Here is a 19,290-nt window from a genome sequence, read left to right as displayed (position 1 = left end):
TCAGGAGTACGCCTCTTTCCATATGAAATAATTTATGATGAGTCCAAGTGGAAATTTTAAACACACTTGCGAAATTCTACTATTCAAATCTTTAAATAATAATAACAATAATAATAATAATAATAATAGTAATAATAAACATCTCATTTAGCCTGTAGGTCTACTCTATTGCCGAAGCGTGCACTGTCTCTTCCTTCCTTGTCAGTTTTGGCCCACTGAATGTAGTTTTCATGTTGTCAGACGCAACGTAGCCTAAATCCTTCAACGATGGCACAAAAGCGAGTCCCCGTGAGTAAACACGTTTTATTTGTCCTTCCTACGCCTTTAAATGGCGTGTTTGAGCTCGTGCAGTGGGTGGAGCGGTGGCGCTCGTGAGTGAGAGTCTTGGTTGTAGCGCTCAGAAGTGAGCTCTGAGAGGCTGGAACGGGCGAGCGCTGGCCGCCCACTGCATTGGAATTAATCTTCGCATCACTCCATCGTTGGCAGCTTCCATTATTCCGTTGAAATAATAGGTTTCTTGATAGCATTTGGGACTGAAGAGGCGTTCCTCCTCATCAAAGGTAAACAATAATGCACCTAGATTTATTTTACTGGAGCCAAGTGATAACCATTCTGTGGTGGAATTATCTGGCAGATGACTGCAACCTGAAAAATGAATCTTCTTCTCACGGCAGTGTCTTAGCGTAGCTACCTAACTGACACATTATAACTTGCTAGTTGTTTACGTCCGGTTACAATGCTTAGCGTGTGAGGCTTTCTGCTGTGCAGCTTTAGTATTTAGTACGAACATTTTTAGCACCATTTTACTCAATCTGCTTCCTACTCGACTTCAGTTTTTATATGTATTTTTTCCTTTTTTCTTTTATCGTAGCCACTGGAATTTGTAGCCTACATTTGTAATGAGGCACTTCGTCACGTAGTAGACATTCTGCACAAGTTTCCCTTCACGACTCGTGTCGAATTCTTTAGTTTGACGGCGTCCGAGTGTTGCGTGCAAGAATGCATTCAGTTAACATTTTCTGTTTCAACTGAGTAGCAATACCTGTACTGCTGGCAATGCGATGGAATCAAATCCCCCCGCCCCCAGTGTTCCATTGCTCAAAGGAACCTAGTTATTTCACTCACCTCGAGTGGCCCAGTATCCACCCAGAGCGATTTTAGAGCACCCTTCTTTTAGATGACCTTCCAGGACAAGAGAATAGACACATAGCGGTATTTAGCTGAAAAATTGTGTGCGGGTTTAGATTTGCAATGTCATTAATCCGTAGAGGGCATTCTCGTAAAACAGTTTTGAGGAACAAAAAGGCACAGATTTTAGGAGTGGAGCTGGCTTTTTGTTGTCCACTGCGCAAATCTAAATCAAGGCTTGCTTTTCGTTTCTCTGATATGAAATTAAGCTACTCTCGAAAACGAGAGCCACTCTGCCGCCCTGACGAATGAATAAATCATAGGTTGCACGAATTACCAGACAATAAGTCAACATTCATGGAGGTGTGTGAAATATTACTATAGTCTATTGACGAAATCATTTGCCATTCGCCACTTGTCATTATTCATGAATTTCTTTCTTTTTTTTTTCTTTTAAACAAGTGATAATGAGCTATATGGCTATATCAGCATTTTAGTTCTTATAAATATGATCCTAATTCCGATCCTGTTGTCAGTTTTTTAATGCTAGTCATCTCTGTTCACTTCATTTAACACACATCATGTGAAACTAGATAGCTCGGTATAATGTTACTAATAAATGATTGTAGGGGGATTGCAGTATGCCTGTTGTCATGTTGTGCATGAGTGTCTAGTTTCAGACTAGACACACTCTCAGAGGAACATGACATTTACCTGAAATCTACTCAAATCTGCTCAGCTGTACTATCTGCATGGCATGTGTGTTACACGTCTTGCCCGTAGACTTGAAATTCTGCTCTTGTTTGCACTTTTTTGCTTTTCCTAAATCCCTCAGAATACTGGCTGGCCACTGTCACACGGAGAAGGCCAAGTGTTGTTAGAGGAGACACTCCATGCATCACTGCTGGTATCAGTTATCTGAGCTCAATAGCTCCCTGCCAGAGAGAGATTAACTATTCAGGGCAGGTGGTTAAAGGGGTTATTGTGTTCCACTGCTGTGGAACTTCTACGATTGGAGAGGGTATTGTCTACCCACATGGCGTGCCAAAGCAACAGCAAGGGCATAGAGGGATGAAATTGTACACAAGTACGGCTTCTCTCAGTGACTCACCTGTTCGGCTACTGTGTGATGTAAATATTTAAGCTGAAGTTTAGAGTAGTTTATGAGTATATTTATGTCCAAAAATATCACAATCTGAAATAGTATATAGCATATTGCAATAACATATTTCCATCTCAACAGATTGCCAACTTCACAATTATTACATAATCACCTGATTGCAATTATTTAAGCTGACAACACTTTTCCTCAGTTATTAGCATTCACATTTGTATGTGTATGTCTTAACATTCGTTGGATTGAGGTAAATACATGTAAAGAAAAAAAAGCAGGACACACATTTATTGAGCCCTATCGTGGGTCCTGTGAAGACAACAGAAGTTCAAACGTCTGACTGGTGCTATAATACCATTTAGAGGGCCACAGTATTGTTTGTTCATTTGAGCTCAAGCTATGCCTGTCTTCAGTTGGGAGCTACTAAATATTTTCAGCTGGATATTAAGATTTGGCCACTTCAGGCTTGTACTTGAATAATTGCATATTTTATTGAGTATATTTCAATATTTGGTGACCAATAATAAAAAATCATTTCAATGTGTTAATGTAGTATGTGAACACAGTGGAATATGACTGCTATTATGGCCCTTTTGTCAATCCAGAAAATGTCTTCTTTGCAAACATTTTCATCAGTGTTTTCTCTAGCTTTTTTCTCTCTTCATTCTAAATGATAGGCCCATGTGAAGTTGTGTCTATGTAATATGAGGAACAGTTTCAGTCTCCTCTTTGACACTCATTCAGACTACAAAGGAGAGTAGGATGACTTTGTGTCCTCAGAACGAACTCAATAAAGAACCTTGCTAGATCTGTAGGATAGTGTACACAAAATGAAACTATCCTCCAAACAGCACTGGTAAGAGTGGGCCTTGTAAGAGTGAATGTAGTGAGAAGAGAATACAATTCTGGCTGTGATCAGTGGCTGATGGGCTGCAGTCATGTAATTAATTTTTATAATTTCTTCTTGCCAGGTTTAACATAAAGATACCCAATGCTGTCTTTTACCATGCGGCGGTACTGCGGGGTCAAGTCCAACATGGAGGATTTATGTTATAAACCCGGAAGTCGCTTCAAACGAATGTCATCAGACGAGCTTCTCTAACAGTGACAGAGCAAGCTGAATAGCGTGAAGCTGTCTTGCCATTTGGAAATTCACAATCTGAATTTGAGATGCTCTCTGTCAATGTAATGGTATTGGCTTTTTTCTGATGCCTGTAGTATCAAAAGGATATGTTGACTAATGATCACCTTGTCATCTTCAAGGAAAATCAATTAGCGAGATTGGCCATCGAATCAAGGTAGATTAGATTGTGTTCTTGGACTGAAGAACAGAGAGATAAAAAAACATTTTTACAATGCCTCCTCTTTGTCAGCCATCTAATGTATTTTTGCTGCTCAGTACATTCCTGGGCATGGGCCTGGGTCTGGAGTTCACAGGCTCTGAGGACCAGTGGGCTCGATATCTCCGCTGGGATGCCAGCACAAGAAGTGACCTCACTTTTCAATTCAAAACAGCTGTATCTGATGCTCTGATGCTCTACTTTGATGATGGCGGTTACTGTGACTTCCTGCTTCTAACTATCGCAGAAGGGAAAATGAAGCTTCGGTTTAGTGTGGATTGCGCAGAAACTGCGATAATCTCGGACAAGATGGTCAATGACAGCCGCTGGCACTTTGCCACCATCAGCAGGCACAACCTGCGAACAGTACTGACTCTGGATGGAGAGTCCAAAGCAGATGAAGTGCGACCGCAGAGGCAGTTCATGAAGATCGTCAGTGACCTTTACCTCGGAGGAGTTCCTCAAGACATCCGGACCTCAGCTCTAACGCTACCAGCTGTCAGGGAGATGCCTCTTTTCAAGGGGATTATTACTGACTTGGGCTATGGTAATCAGGTACCCACACGCCTGGGGAGCCAAAATGTCCGGCTGGAGATGGAGGGCGTGTGCACAGAGAACCCTTGTGAAAACGGAGGCAGCTGTGTTTTGGCAGATGGAGAGCTATACTGTGACTGCTCCAAAACTGGATATGTAGGTCGTTATTGTAATGAAGGTAAGAAAATATTCCTCCTTTTAAAAATGTTCATAGTACATTTTACAAATAATTTGATTCATGTTATCCAGTTCAATATTCTGTGCATAACAGTAACTAATGTAATTCCAGCAATGCTTATTTGTTCAAACGTTGCAGTCAAACATCTGCCTCCCTCACATGAGAAACAAATTACGCCTTAAGCCCTTCCACCTACATTCATTTTCTAATTCATCTGTGAGTGCAGAGCCTATGCAATGGATATACATGGTTATGTCCTTTTGCAACAACAATAGGTAGTGCACTTCACTGGGTAATAAAAACAAAAAGTGCTTCATCATGAGGCATTACAATTCATAATCTCTCATCTTTCAAATGAGCTTTTTACAACATGGTTTTGTAATGTTTTATTTTCATTCTGAAGGTGTTTTTTTCCCATTTTTGAAGTATATGTATTCAGGTGAAATGCTAATGATTGTCACAAATGAAATCACAATTTTTTCCCACCAAATATCTAGATCCCCTGCACATGTAACACACCATAAAAGGTATATGACCATTTTAATGGGCTGTATATTTTGCTGTCTTGTTTATCAGGGCCACTTTACTTCCTAATCCATCTTATTACTTACATCTTGATTTCTTGTTTCAGCTGGGTGGGTTTAAGATTTGAAATCTAAGCAGAATTATTCTCACTTCCTACTCACTTCAATTTATGGTTATATGCTGATATATAATCAGTGATTATATGCTGAATGCACACTAAATTACCAAGGATTTCATGATGTCCCTATGGTCAGTTATAAAACTGCAAATGTGGACTGAAATGTTTGTGTTTGTTTGTGTTTATCTTGTCTGTGTACTCTGGCCTTCAGAAGTACACAGACAGAAGAAATTAGATTAGTTTGGTTAAAAAATATTGTTGTAGTTTTGGTTCTTTGAAGCAGCACTGAGCATTTTTCTATAGCGCCCTCAGAGGAGAAGCAGTCATCGCTGGCCCAGAGAGAAGGCTGATTTGATGAATGTTAGGTCAGTGGTGCTTTGATCTCAGAACAGTAGGTTTAGCTCCTCCTGCTCTGGCTGTCTTGTCTGACCTCTCCTGCAGTCAGGCTGCAAGCTGAGTCGTCATGGCTTCCCTGTGGTGCATCAGGCGCTAGTCACACAGATTAATGGATGGGCCTGATTGTCTGTTACACTGCAGAGAAGAGGGAGCGAATGGTAATTAGGACAATAATGAGAGGAAGAGTGGGTAATTTGCTCATGGAAGTGAGGGACAAATAATGATGCAACATTTCAACTGACAGGCTTCTTCTGCAATGTTGCATACTTCTTCCCATTTTACAGATTTATATAGAGCAGTACCCCATATAGATATTGGGCCGATACCAGCAGGAAAGCTTGGTTGGATATCTGAAAAAAAAGAACAAAAATGATCTATTCTGTAACAAATCTAGCCTGAAGTATCACAGAATAATAATGTAGCACAGCAAAACATTTAAATAAAGTACAATAGTTCTTGTGACAGCAGTAGCCAAAGGTAGCCTAGCATTTGCATAAAAACAATGAGTAGCTGTATCATATTAGGGTTATGATTCCTTTATTTTAAATAATTTGCACACATTTGTGCAATTTATATTTATATTTTTTTAGAGTTTAACGGATTAAAAAAACAAGCTGCAGTTTTATATAAGCCATGATATATAAGTCGTTGGCTCCGTATTCCTTCCTGAAGTTAAGTAGATAGCAGTTTGAGCATGGTTATCTAAAATCTAATTTATGCAATTTTACACATAGCCAAAATATGTTTGCTGCTTTAATTTTGCACCGGAGCTACAGGCTAGTGTTGCTAGTAATGCCAGTAAAAGTGATGGGCTATAGCTAGCTAGCATTCAACCAAACACAGATAGAAGGAGTGTTGCAAATTTGTCTTTTGACAGTGACCAAATATCAAAAGAATAATAAACTGATAAACAATATTAAACTGTTTCTGTATTATTTTAGCAGAACTGATGTAGCAATTGCCATCTGAATGAAAAACCTGAGAAAAGGTGAATGCAGTTCACAGAAAGTCAACGTGTGTATCAAAATATTCCACTAAGCAAATATGTTTTTTTTACACAGGTACTATAAATTTTTTGTTTTATTGTATTTTCACTGTAATATCACTGTGCTTACACTTCCAATTTTATATATATTGTCACTGTAGATTTGTCCAAAATATATAGCTTGCACCTAACCCATGCTTTTCTCACTTGGTCCTGTACTAAAAAGGCAAGCTCCAGCATTGAGTCTCCCCTGCTGTCTTTTTGATTACATTGCTTAACCCCTTAAAAGGCCAGGGCCTGCTGGACCCGAAGTTTGATTGCACACTTCTATAATTTAAGAACAGCTCAATCAGTTTGCAGTGTAATCCCTGTAGTTACTGAATAATATGTCTTAGTATGTAACAGGTTTTTAGATTTTTAGAGGGCTAATGATTTTTTTAATGGTGTGATTGTATTGTATACTGAGTATATAAAGATCTGGGCATTTATGGAAAAGATTTTGGATAACATAGACTGCTTGTTTGTTACATGTTAACCTTGTAGGTTTTGGCTTATTGATTACATTTAAGGAAAGAGACAAATTGTGTAAATGTTTTTTTTTTTTTTTGCCAAACCAGTCCTTTAAGTAAAGTGCTTTGATGAAAAGTGTCTTAATAAAGTTTAATAGTTTTTAAAGAAAAATCTATTGGATTGGTATTGGTATCTGCTGGTTTCAGTATTGGAAAATAAAAATTGGTATCTAGTGTAGCGATACCGCAAATAATCTTCTTTGTCTGGGTCAAATTGCTAACTTGAGAGGGGGATAGTTGTTGTTTAATATGTGTGTTTGGTAATGAGTGATGTTGGCAAGCTGTCTGACCTGTGTTCATAAGATTATGAGTGTCCTTATAGCAATAGGCCCTTGTGGCCACTCAGAGCATGTAGATGGCACAAGAGTGCTCCACAAACACTCATTCTCTCTAGCATACATACACATTTAGCCTCAGCCTCGCATGTACTCTAAACGGGCCAGCTGACAAGCTCTAGCAGAAGTGGAGGGTCATCATCATCTGTAAAGCTGCATTAAAGCACAGGCAGATTAAAACAATAAGCGGCTGGTCATAAAATACATGTTTGGCATGCTTGGCCTGTGTGGAGCAGAAGCTGCTAAAGTGCTGTGCATGTCGAAGTCAATCACTGAGATTGTGCCCCATACCTCACATGCTCTGATTCTCTTCTGGAAAGCTGATAGCAACACAGAAACTACTAAAGCATTTTTTTCAGTCACACCAGCTTAAAAAAATATACAATTGATATGTATGTATGTATGTCTAAAACATTTTATTTTTATTTTTAATTATATCACAAAGAATTATTGTAGAGCATTTCATTTTAAGTGGCTAGCTTTTCATTTTTATAGCACAGTTTACAATAAAAAACAGAAAGGGATCACACAAAAAAATAAATACAATGTTAAAATGGTGACTGAAGGCTTAGCTGAGGGTATTAATAAATATACATGGAAAAATGTCAGTTACAATAATCTTACTATAAAAGTAGGTCAATAAAAAGGGAAAAAAGACTTGATTCCAGCTTGATTCAGGCCGAGTGGGCATTTGTGTCTCTCAACCTCACGTTGGGAAATGAATTTTGGTCCAAAAGCTGAAAAATAGAGCAAGGGATTAAAGCTGTGTTAAGAGGACAGGGTCTGTTCTGCTCACAGTCACGTGAAGAACAATCTTAATCTGCTTGTGAAAACTTCTCCACTTGGGTGTAGCACTTGCTCGCTTTATCTCTCTCTGTGTCATCCCTCCCCTCCTCTCTCCACAGTGTCAATGCTTAGGGTGACCAATTTTGGCAGATTTTTTTTTCTTGTGGTAACATTTCAGCACACTGATTTTAGTTTGAACTGGCATGTAAGGCAGCCACCATTTTGTAGGCTGAGGCTGAATGTGTCTGACTCTTTTTGACTCTCATTCTGTAATGGTCTTTTGTAATACGACTTAGCTTTTTAATGTTAATGAACAGAGAAAATTAAATGCAATATCCTTGACTAGCTCCACTAGATCTAAAAAAGTTGCAACAAATATGTTTTAGCAGACGATCACAGTCAGTGCAGCCTGAGTAATACATGACACAGAGAATCATTTTTCAGCTGTTGAAGAAGAAACTCACTGCATCTTAGATTATGTTGTTAAAAAACTCCTGTTAATTACATTAAATTACTGAATATACGTAAGCATTATGTAAAATCTTTGCACATATTTGAGGGTGAATCTACATGAAGTAGATGCTATCATCTTTCTGTCTAAAAATTCTAATTACTTACTTTTAAATGATCGCTTCCAGTTACCTTGGTGTAAGCATAAAAAATCTAAATGAACACTTGGTGGCTTTGATCAGTCACAGCTGAAATAAACAATAAATGTGCAATTAGAAATTCACTAAAGTAACCAAGCCAACTACTACTTACTATTCCACTAGCAACTGTTTCAAGCAGTCAGGCCTGCGTAGGCATGAGTTTGAATTCCATGCATGCTGCGTCGGTGCCAAGACCCAGATAAGTCTCCACCAGTGTCTCTTGCCCATGTGGCCTTTCTTTGAAGGTGAAGCCAAAAGGATGGATGTTGAGTAGCACAGTTAAAGAAGCATATTAACTGCCTTTAGGACACAGATAAGACCACTGCTATTCACTTGGCCACTTGCCTACTGGTGCACTAGGTAAGACATTTCGAGCAGCGATGAACTCTTGTCCTTCTTCCATATGCATTGGAATAATTCGAAATAAATTTTGTCATCTTTAATTAAGTAATTTAAAACATTTTGAGGACACTTTTTAACATATTCCCACCTGGTATATTTTTGTGTTATCTGTTGAAAGCTCCTCATCTGCAACCATATGAATTAGAATGAGCTGGAGATGCACAAATAACATAAAAGGGTTTGCGATGTACCTTATGAGATCACACTTGCACAAAAATATTGCTTGAAGCTTTTAAGTGTTCTGGGAGGAACTCCATATAAATGATATGAGAATACACCTTAAACATGTTCCTTTGCTAATCAGTGTGCATTCAGCCTAATCAGTGGGTATTCAGGAAATTTTAAACACTAATGCAAAAACAGCATGTTTGGATTTATACATACACACACAGTGAGTCAGCAGTGAAAATAATTCTCATGGGGACAGAAAAGGTCCAGAGATACGCAAACCTCACAACCTCATAAATCCGTGCGGTCCGCAGTGGACAGCTGGTTCAGTAACCTGCTTGGATTTATGCCTTCATGCTGTGTATGTGAGTTGCTTTGCGGTGTTCGGGACATTACACATAGCCAGTTTATCACTGGTGATATTCTCAGTATGATGAGGGGTGGGGGTGGTTGAAAGTGCCAATCTGAATCCCTGAAAGGATGGGACAGATGTCGCTGGATTCTTTCACAGGTTTTTTTTCAAACAGCATGCAGAGGGACAGACTTTGTCCCTTGCATGACAAAGGCCTTAATAACAAGTTTTGACAACGTTTGCATGATAACCCCCATGCAAAGCCAAAGGGTGTGTGCCTAACATCTTTCTTTCTTCTTTCCCCATCTGTCTGAACAGCGGCCAACCAAAATCCTGGTAAGTTTTTACACGACAAATAATAGCAATACAAATACTAGTAAGTACATAAAATAAATTGCTAATAAAACAGTTTTTAAGATTAAATGATAATGCATACTACTTACAGAGCAGGGAAATAAGTTTACTTTTTCTTTATGGGAAGCTTTTTATAGCATCTTGAAAAGCTTCAGCTTTAGCGTGCATACCATGATTTGCCTTCAGGTGAACCATGACTTGTCACAATACCTCAGCAATACTGGTATTGGTGTTCCTAAGCTTTCTCTTTCTTTCTATTGCTCTTACCTGCCCCCAACTCCTACAAGGTTTCGCACACATGGTGAAGTCTCAACAAGGTATGGTCTTTTTATATCCTCTCTGATCTATCATCCAGTGTGTTTGTTGTCTGTTGTGTCAATGCTCAGTAAATACATGCCTGCACCGTACATATATGTAACTGCAAATTATTGCATGTTGATTGTATTGCTGTTTAGAGGTAATCCTATGTAATGCCAGAGATAGTTTATTTTCTTGTGTGTATAAGCTGGTGCAGTGCCACTGAGCCCAAATGCACTGTTTTCAAGTCACTTTCTGTTTACTCAGATCACTGAGTTTAATGCTCCAATTGAACTAGAGTGATAAATAATACATCTTTGAAGAACTACTATACACTGAATAAATGGCATTGAATTAGACTGTAAGGATTTGATAAATTTCTTCCATATAAAATCTTGTGCTATGTCAGATCATAGAAGATATTAGGTTTTGATAGTCACCAATTTAAAGTTCACTGAATAAAAACTGTGTCAGTGGCATTTTATGTGAACATATTTAAAGGTAACTGGACAAGCAATTCAAAGAAATTATTTATACTAGTCAATAGCCCACATGATAGTCCCTATCTAAACTGTCTTTCTTTGTCATCACATGAATTTGTTGTAAAATATTTAACTACAGTCTGACCCGCATAAATGTCAAATAATTGTCCTTGGGTGTTATCCTCTGAATAAGAAGATGTGGTTTAAGGCATTGTTAGAGAATTGTACAATCCACTCTTTGGGATTCAGAAAAGAGCATTAATGAATAATTAGTGTCTACAAGAGCATTGGGGAGCAAGTTTAAATAAATAGAAATTGTGCACTAAAATTTGCAGAAAATGTCATTTAAGTTTGTTAGAAAATCAACTAAACAATTTGACTGGAGCTGTTCAGACTTTAGAATATGACTGTACTTCAAAGAGCAGGGCCCAAGTGAACCTGAGGTTGGCTCTAGCCCTCTCTTTTTGTCTAATAATTAATGCATTACTGCATTATTAATTCATGCATTTTTGAATTTCCGTAACTATTTTTTAAATGCTCCCAGTAGTTTCCGTATAATTTGTCCAGTTTCTCAAATAGAGGAATTACTTCTGTATTATTCAATGATTGAGATTAAACAAAGTCATTCTGAGAGTTTTGAGGTAAAAATGGTGCATTGTAGAGAAACTTACCAGCTTTGTTTTTTACAGTGGTGGCTATAGGAAGGCTGTAATGTCTAGTATGCAAAATATAAAAAGTGCAGCACTCAACACTGTAACAAAGCAAGAAGGATTGTATTAAGTTAAAACCATGATGTTTTGGCCCACATTCAAAACCACCATCAGATGCACAAAACAACACAAATAACACCATTTCAACAACTCGTAGATTAATTTATTTTTTAATCATGTTTTTTGTGATGTCTTGAGCATTTGATAAAGGCCTTAAATGTGGGCTGAGACAAGAACAGTTGCATACCTGTTAAAGATTTCAGAAATTATGAATTCATATCAGGCTGTTTAATTAAAAGTATGATATTTAAGGTTATTTTTTTTGTTGTAGTTGTTGCTCTTCTTTCCTCTGACAGTATAGCATTAGAGGAACACATCTGGTTTAAACATGATTCAAGTCAAGCCATTTAAAAATAGAGTTAATGGGCATTTCCCAATATAAAAAACTAACTTTGACTGTCACATTTTTTGCATGCAGTGAATAATAGTTAAAAGTTAAAAGAGTTTATTTGACTTCCTTTTGTAAGTTCTAATGTAACAAGACATCAGCAAGTGGCATGTTCTTAGTATTGATCGGTCATTTTTTATGCTTAAATATAATATTGGGATTTTTCTTGTTTCTTCATGAACCCAAAATAATAATAATTTGAAGTCAGTTAGCCCATGTCAGCATAACATAAGTACACATTTGCTTTGCTAGCTCATGTTAACGACTTGTATTTGTTAGTTAATGAGTTGACGAAATGTATTTTTTAATACCTAACATTTGGGATGCACCTATATGGGAATTATGGGGTGGTGTTGATGCTGATTTATGCTGAAATATTTATAAAATGTAAAAATTGGGAGTACATCTACCCAGATCAATTAATGAATTAGATTACGAAGAAATGTAACATTTCTTTTGTAAGGTTATAAATATGGTAAAATTAATCAACTGTAAACATTTTAGCATAGTAGTTGCATCACCTAAACATTCTGCTCTTCTACAATACAGTACATTCATCTTAGGTTTAGATTTAGGTTTAGAATATTGGTCAAATCTAAACATCTGTCCAATGCTAAGTATTTTTTTAAGCAAATATCTGCCAATACTGATTTTATTCTGATATCATTGTGCATCCCTGACTAACAGCCCAGGAGTGAAATGTTCTGTGTTTTGTAGTTTTATTAAGCAGTGCATTGCACTCAGTATTTCCAAGGTGGTGAGATTTCACCAATTTGCAGACATTTTTCCTAAAGTATCATTTAAGAAGCTTCACACATCCCTGTGTCTGTCAGATGCAAATGTAGATATTTTTAGTTGAAAATGTTTTTGTTCCAAAGAATAGAAAAGGGAGATTAACTGCCAAAATGTTTCCCTTGAAAAGGAGCCCTGACCGAGCTAAACCATTTTACTGAATTAGTCGACAGTGCAGTCCCACAGTAAAAAAATAATGCAATAAAAAAATAAATAAATAAAAAAGAATTCAGACCTTAGAGATCTACAAGGATTATGTTATGATCTGTTTAATCCCAATGCATTAATTAAGTTATTAATTGATATGAGTAATAAATATCCAAAATCATCATTTATAGGGTGCTTTCTCCTGGGAGGTGGCTGTACCCTAACCTCCAAATTTCAGCTTGTGAAAATATTACTTGCATTTGAAATTTGAAAAGATTTATATTTATCTTTAGTTTTTTTTAAAAAAAGACTTTATGCAAAAAATGCTGTCCCATGTTTTTTTATGTCATTACCAAAACACAAAGACTTTTATTTTTCCATTTAGCCACACTCCTGCATTTTAGGGCATGTTCACAAGTTGAGCAGTTAGATCCCATTGTAGTGAACTAGCTGTGTCCTAAGGACTGATGAGTGTGTAACCTTAAGAATTGTCACTACTGCAATACATATTTGCTGCAATTAAGTAAACATTTTTGTGTTTTAATAAAAAAAATTGTATGATTTTATGTGTACATAGCAAATCAAAACTGTGTTTGCTAGTTATGCACTGGGTTTTGAGGTATACTCCAAATTAGCTCAAATTGGCTGCACCAAGTCACTACTGTAACACTACTGTAACACTACTGTAAAAAGCAAAAGGATTTCAGTTTAAAGTTCAAGTCAGGTAAGAGTCAGAAATGTGTTTTGAGCTCTGACTTTGAACCTGTTCAGTAGAATGATCCATACACCCCCCTAGGTTGCCAGCCTGCTGTGTTTGTTCATATGAGATTAACTTGCGGAGCTACTGCACCTTACATGCATGCTCCACGTTGAATATGTTAAGCAATATACATTAATATGTTAAGCAGTATACCTTACACAATGTAACAGCATTATACACTATGCAATACACATATGCAGCTTAATACATGATACAGTTTATATACTTTGACATTAAGCAATCTTTATGTATTATAAATTCCATAATGCTTCTGAATCTTCAAAATGTGAAAGGTCGTGAATTAGGGATGGAAAGTGCACTGGGACTGTAAATATAGAGAAAATAGGGAGGTCACTAATGGTAAAAAGCAATTTGCTGTGAAAATGTAGCAATGGTCAAATAGTAAGGGAAGTTCATAAAATGGTTAAGTGGTGAAAAATGTAGTGAATAGTAGATTGCATGCATACATAGTGCTGGTGGATTGCATGCATACATGAATTGTTCTAGAATGCATGCACAGTTCATCATGCTTTTCCCACAGTATCTTTTTTACTCAACAGTGTTTTCTCTTTCTGTCTTTCTGTCACTGTCTGTCTAACTGTCCTCCATCATTGACCAATCTATCCTTGTCCTTCTCTGTGTTTGTGGAACCCCTGCTCCAATATCATTGTAGGCAGAAACAAAGGTACAGCATGCTTTCCTTACTAAGTGGGTGATGCTTATTAGACATCACTGTCTTTCTATTATTCATTATGTTTATGCTGGTGAGAGCTTTGACTGTGCGAGGATCTTTTCTGCTAGCAGCCATGGAGACACAGCCAAATGTCATAGTAGCCTAGATGGGCAAATGAGTGGTTTACTGTGATTGTGTAGAAATATTGAATTGTGGGGAAACACTAGGAGCAATGCATAATTTTGCTACTGCTTGTAATATCTAACATAAATACTGACAACACTGTTAGACTAGACTGAATGTCTTTGTTCATTTATTTATTTATTTATTTTTTCTTGCTCATCAAAAGGTCTTTATGGAATTTAACCATGATGCCTGTGTACATGTTTTATTTATTTACTTTTTTTAGAATGGGTTTGTTTAGTTACTTGTTGTGTTGCTTTGCCTGAAGCCTCATGTTGCAGTGTAAAGGAGACTTGTTGGGTTGTGTGGCAGCTGTATAATTCAGGGGATGACACTTTCAAGTTAGAGTGAGTAGGTGACTTCTGCTTAGCTTCTTAAATGTTTTAACAAAAGGCTGCAAAGATACTTACTGTGAAAATCTTTTTGCTTTGAAATACAGAATGTGCTAAAAACTCTGATAACTGATAACACTGGCCAGTGTAATTTAATATGGTCAAAAGAGTCTTAGGGTTTTAGATAAGCGGTGTTTTACTGACTGATATTATTGTCAGTTATTATATGATTGTCAGAACATCTTGCGAAGGCAGTTTATTTTTGAATGCAAAATTATTTCAAAGGTAATTCTGTGTATCTGCATTTTCCTTTGTGCTACAAAAAGTGTTATGGTCAAAATTGTCAAATTTTGTTAAAATTAGAAGACCGTTGGCATAGGATTAGATTTATTAGGCGTCCTGGGGTAATTTCCTTTTTCACAGGTGCTACACAGTGATTTTCTTAATTTGCAGATTGTCCATGTTGGTGTTTGTCTCCATCCTTGCCTGAAAAATTACAGCATTACCTACTGCTTTTTACTGAATTTAGTGGACATGTGATAAATCTAGTCCTTTCTTGATACAAATCTCTGTGATTTTGGTGGATTTTCCAGGCAGATTCACATCGCATTAAAGGAAAATAGCGTTTTGGCCACTGCAACTCGCCATATTTAGTCGTCCTGTGTGCATGAGCAGAAGGAGAAACAAAATAAAATGTATCAGAGAAGCGAGATCTTGCAGGCTAATTGAATGGGGAATTGTACCGGCAGCTTCAGTGTACAACTACACAATATTATCAAAGCATTGCTTATATGCACAATATCAACTTTTCACATGATGTCCGTTATATGCCCAATGTATGACGCAAACATTCAGGTTTGTAAAATTACCACTCAAAACTTGCCTCCTGTAGTAATTTGATTGCTGTCCAGATGTGTGAATTTCATTACTGAGGAGATGTACTGTTTTTTTACAGATTTTCCCCAGATAAACTAATCCATTCAGAATAGGTCTTGATAATTAGAAGCTCAGAAAGTGTTAAATAATATGAATAGTAGCATTTGCACAGAGCTTATTCTGAAAGCTTTTCTTGCTTTCTGATAATTAATTCTCATTTTTTATCAATTCTCTTGACATTGAGATTTTTTGTGTTCAAACATGCTATGCCAATGTTTTTCTTATATATATGTTTTAACTATGATGTCTTAAGTTCATGTTTATCAGTTCACCCCTTATTTTTGTAATAGAATATAATATCTGTTGACTGACAGGAATGCTCAGAAAAAGGCATGTCTTCTCATATTAGGGGCATTTTTAGGATTTTTACGGACATTGATAAGTTCATGGAAATCACCTGATTTTATCAGGCCAAATGACATATCGGTCGGGCTCTCGTAGACAATGGAGAATTTTTAAAAGTCACTGTAGTGGTGGTGATGATGGCGAAATTGTTCATGAACGTTACTCTCCTCAATTCATCTATGATCATAGGTCCATCCAGTGAAAGTCAAATGGAAAACAGAGACAAAGGTGAAGCTAATTAGAACAATGGATTAGATAGCTGTGTCTTTATAAAAGACAGGCGTGTGGTTGGATGAGAGGAGAGTGTGATTGGGTTCAGGACAAAGAGCATTTCATTTCACTGTGGTGATTAGGAGAGTCAGGAGAAGTTCAGCTGTGGTGTAGATAATCTTCATGCCTGCACAAGGCTTAGAGCTTTACCATACAGCTGCCATCCTCACTAATTATCTCCTCAGAGATTTCCTGAAAGAGCTTTGGTGAAGATCCATAGAAAAACCCACTCTCTTAAGACTATGCCATCATTAGAGGAGAAGCAAACATGCAAACTATATCTGGACACCTCAGGGAAGAAAAACGGGACATTCTGGATCCTCTAATATTTTTGCCCCACTGCTTGGTCGAAGTGAACAAATTAGTCCAGCCTCAAACTTTCAAATGTACTGTCTTAGCAAAAAGGGTTCTATATAATAGTATCAAAAAGGTTGATGGACTTGGATCAAAAGCAAATCCTTTTTGGTGCTATACACACCCATTGTTAAAAAGTTCTTTTAAGAACGTTGTACAACAGGCTCTCCATCATGAAGAAGAAAACCGTTTAAGCATTCAAATCATTTTTTTTTTGAGTTGCAATGGTTGCATATAACTGCTACCTTTACCAAAGCCCATTTTTAAGAGTGTAGGATTTCTTTTGTATTTCATCATTAGATTATTGCTATGCTGTAAGTTAGTAGTAAGACATTATGCTATTCCATATGCTTATTTGCCTCTGCATGGGCTCTTGACCCTGCAGAAATCATTTGAGCATGACTGATTTGCTGTCTCGCAGCACCAGTGTGCGTCAGTGCTTATGTAATGTGGCTATCACTGCACACTCACAGAGCATGGTTTTAGTAACCCATAAAATTACTGAATGCCAGCGCCAACATCGATTCCCTTACCTTGAATATGATATTTTTGTATGGCAGGGTTTTTTGACTCAAGCCCTGGAGGTCTGAAACAGTGTGCAGTTTAGAATTTTCTCTGTTCTTTAATACTTGATTCAACTTGCCAAGATACCACTGAGTTAAATCAGTGAAATTGAAGCAGGGAAAACACACAACTGCAGTGCTGTGCCCCTCATTTAAACCTTTTCATGTATCATTCATTTGTAGGTATTTGATGTGTAATTGAGATGTTCTATGTGGAAGTTGTTATAGCAGCCTCACTGAAGGATTATGGAGTTGTCACTTGTGTTTCTGAAAGAGGATTGTAGTCAGCTATCCATGTTCGTACTCTTCATCCTTTGTACTTTCTCTTTCTCCCTGTCTCTGATTCTTTTCTATTTCTTTCCATAGTATCAACTTATACTCCATATTTCAGCCTGTTATTCACTCTTTCACTTTTCACTTGTCCTTTGCGCTGTGCCTGGATCTTTTGGCTATTGATTTCTCTCTCTGTCTTCAACAGTTCCTATTGACCGGCTCAAGTTTCAGTTGGTTCCCATGGCATGTTCCTCTCTGTTGACCTGCTGACCTCATTACTAAGCCTTGTGGGACATCATGTCTGTCTTATCAAAATGGCTCACATCTCTTTGCTTTCTATTAGGGGTGCATGATATGTCAGCAGCCAATGTATTATTTGCCAGTAGTTATTGTTCCGATATTGGGATTGATAATTTTGAATTTTTAGCTTGCATGCACCCTGACACATGAATTGTCGGTTTTGGTAGGCATTTCTCTTTCATTTCAACTCACTCAAATGAATACATTTTAATGCCATGGACAAAAGGGTTTATTTATTGTGGGTTATCATTACCTTGTTTGTCTGTTTATATACAGAGTTAAAGTTAATAAATGTTAGTTGTGGCCAACTGCTTGTCCTCTCTTGCTGAAATATGGAGAGAGAAATGTGTTGACTAGCTAGGAAGTCACTGGCAATTGGCAAGTGGACTATACCAAAGAGGGAAACCTAAAGGGAAGCCTAAGCTGTTGAGCATGCAAATTCACTCCCACTAGCTGAGATATTATGCAGATGAGATGCTAATGAAGCCCTGGGCTTTAGTGCAGCATTGAGCATGCTGCTGTTCAGGGAAGATAATTGAGCGCTGATCAGGAGCACACAGCAGCCTGCTCATGGAGCTCAAAACTTGGCTTCAGAATTTAAACATTTTGCTCTTGTTACTGTTTTCTCGTATTTCCTTCCCTCTGTCACATATGTGGGGGTCATATGTAAACAGTGGTCTTCATTAATGAAGTTGTCAGCATAGAAACTGTTTTAGGATTCATGAAGAGATCTTTAAAATATTTTGAAATAGGTTTTTTGCAGAGTGTCTGAATTGAATTTGGTTGACATAAACTCATTTAGGGGAGGGAGTTTTAAAAGGTCTCCAAACTGGTTTTAAGAACAAAGATGAAAACTAGAAACAAACAGTGATTTGCCTGCAACACAAGCAAAACTGTAAATGTAGTCATCCGTAAGTGCTATGGAAGAGAAATATTGATTTGAAATCTGATACTGGATAAACATTATTTTATCATTCTTTGTAGCCCAGAACTTAACAAGGATTTGTCTAAGATGAACAATGTGTTTCAAGAGTATGTTTTGATGACTGACTGAAGTAGCTATAGCTAATTTCGTCACCACACAATTCATGGATGAACCGAAATAAACTGAACTTACTATAAACAGTATGCAGTATACAGTATAAACATTGTTTTAACATAAAACCTCTTTATGTTAGGGTATATGTTAAAGTTTGCTGATTTTTACCCTTCACTTTGTACGCCTCTGTCAAGTCTTGTCAAATCTCACATTCCATCTCGCATAATCCCTTATTTTCCTTTCTCTACTGTTCAATATACTTAGACAGGTTTATTTCATCTTCTGTGACTATGTGGGTTTTTCCATTGGGCAGTGGTATGGTTACTAATCTGAACCCACAACTCTCCACACCCTGGTTGCGTACCTGTGTCCATTTCTGATTGCAGAACAGAAATTTGAAAGTAGGCAGAATTCTCTGGAGGTTGTGTGATGGTTACAATTTCTCATGTGGC

General features: G+C 37.3%; 1 protein-coding gene across 1 annotated transcript in view; it reads left to right on the top strand.

The window, feature by feature from the left end:
- The first annotated feature begins 433 nt into the window (after positions 1-433).
- nrxn3b (neurexin 3b) overlaps positions 434-19,290 on the top strand; it is a 308,570-nt gene continuing 289,713 nt past the window's right edge. Inside the window, exons 1-4 of the mRNA XM_036582439.1 lie at positions 434-560; positions 3,214-4,294; positions 9,899-9,916; positions 10,222-10,251. Coding sequence (XP_036438332.1) covers positions 3,598-4,294; positions 9,899-9,916; positions 10,222-10,251 — 745 coding nt within the window. The 5' untranslated portion in view covers positions 434-560; positions 3,214-3,597. The remainder of the gene's footprint in view (positions 561-3,213; positions 4,295-9,898; positions 9,917-10,221; positions 10,252-19,290) is intronic.

The sequence above is a fragment of the Colossoma macropomum genome, unplaced genomic scaffold, assembly GCF_904425465.1.
Source record: "Colossoma macropomum unplaced genomic scaffold, Colossoma_macropomum, whole genome shotgun sequence".
Classification (NCBI taxonomy): domain Eukaryota; kingdom Metazoa; phylum Chordata; class Actinopteri; order Characiformes; family Serrasalmidae; genus Colossoma; species Colossoma macropomum.
The sequence above is the reverse complement of the archived record's forward strand: the minus strand, read 5'-3'. Positions and strand labels throughout refer to the sequence as shown.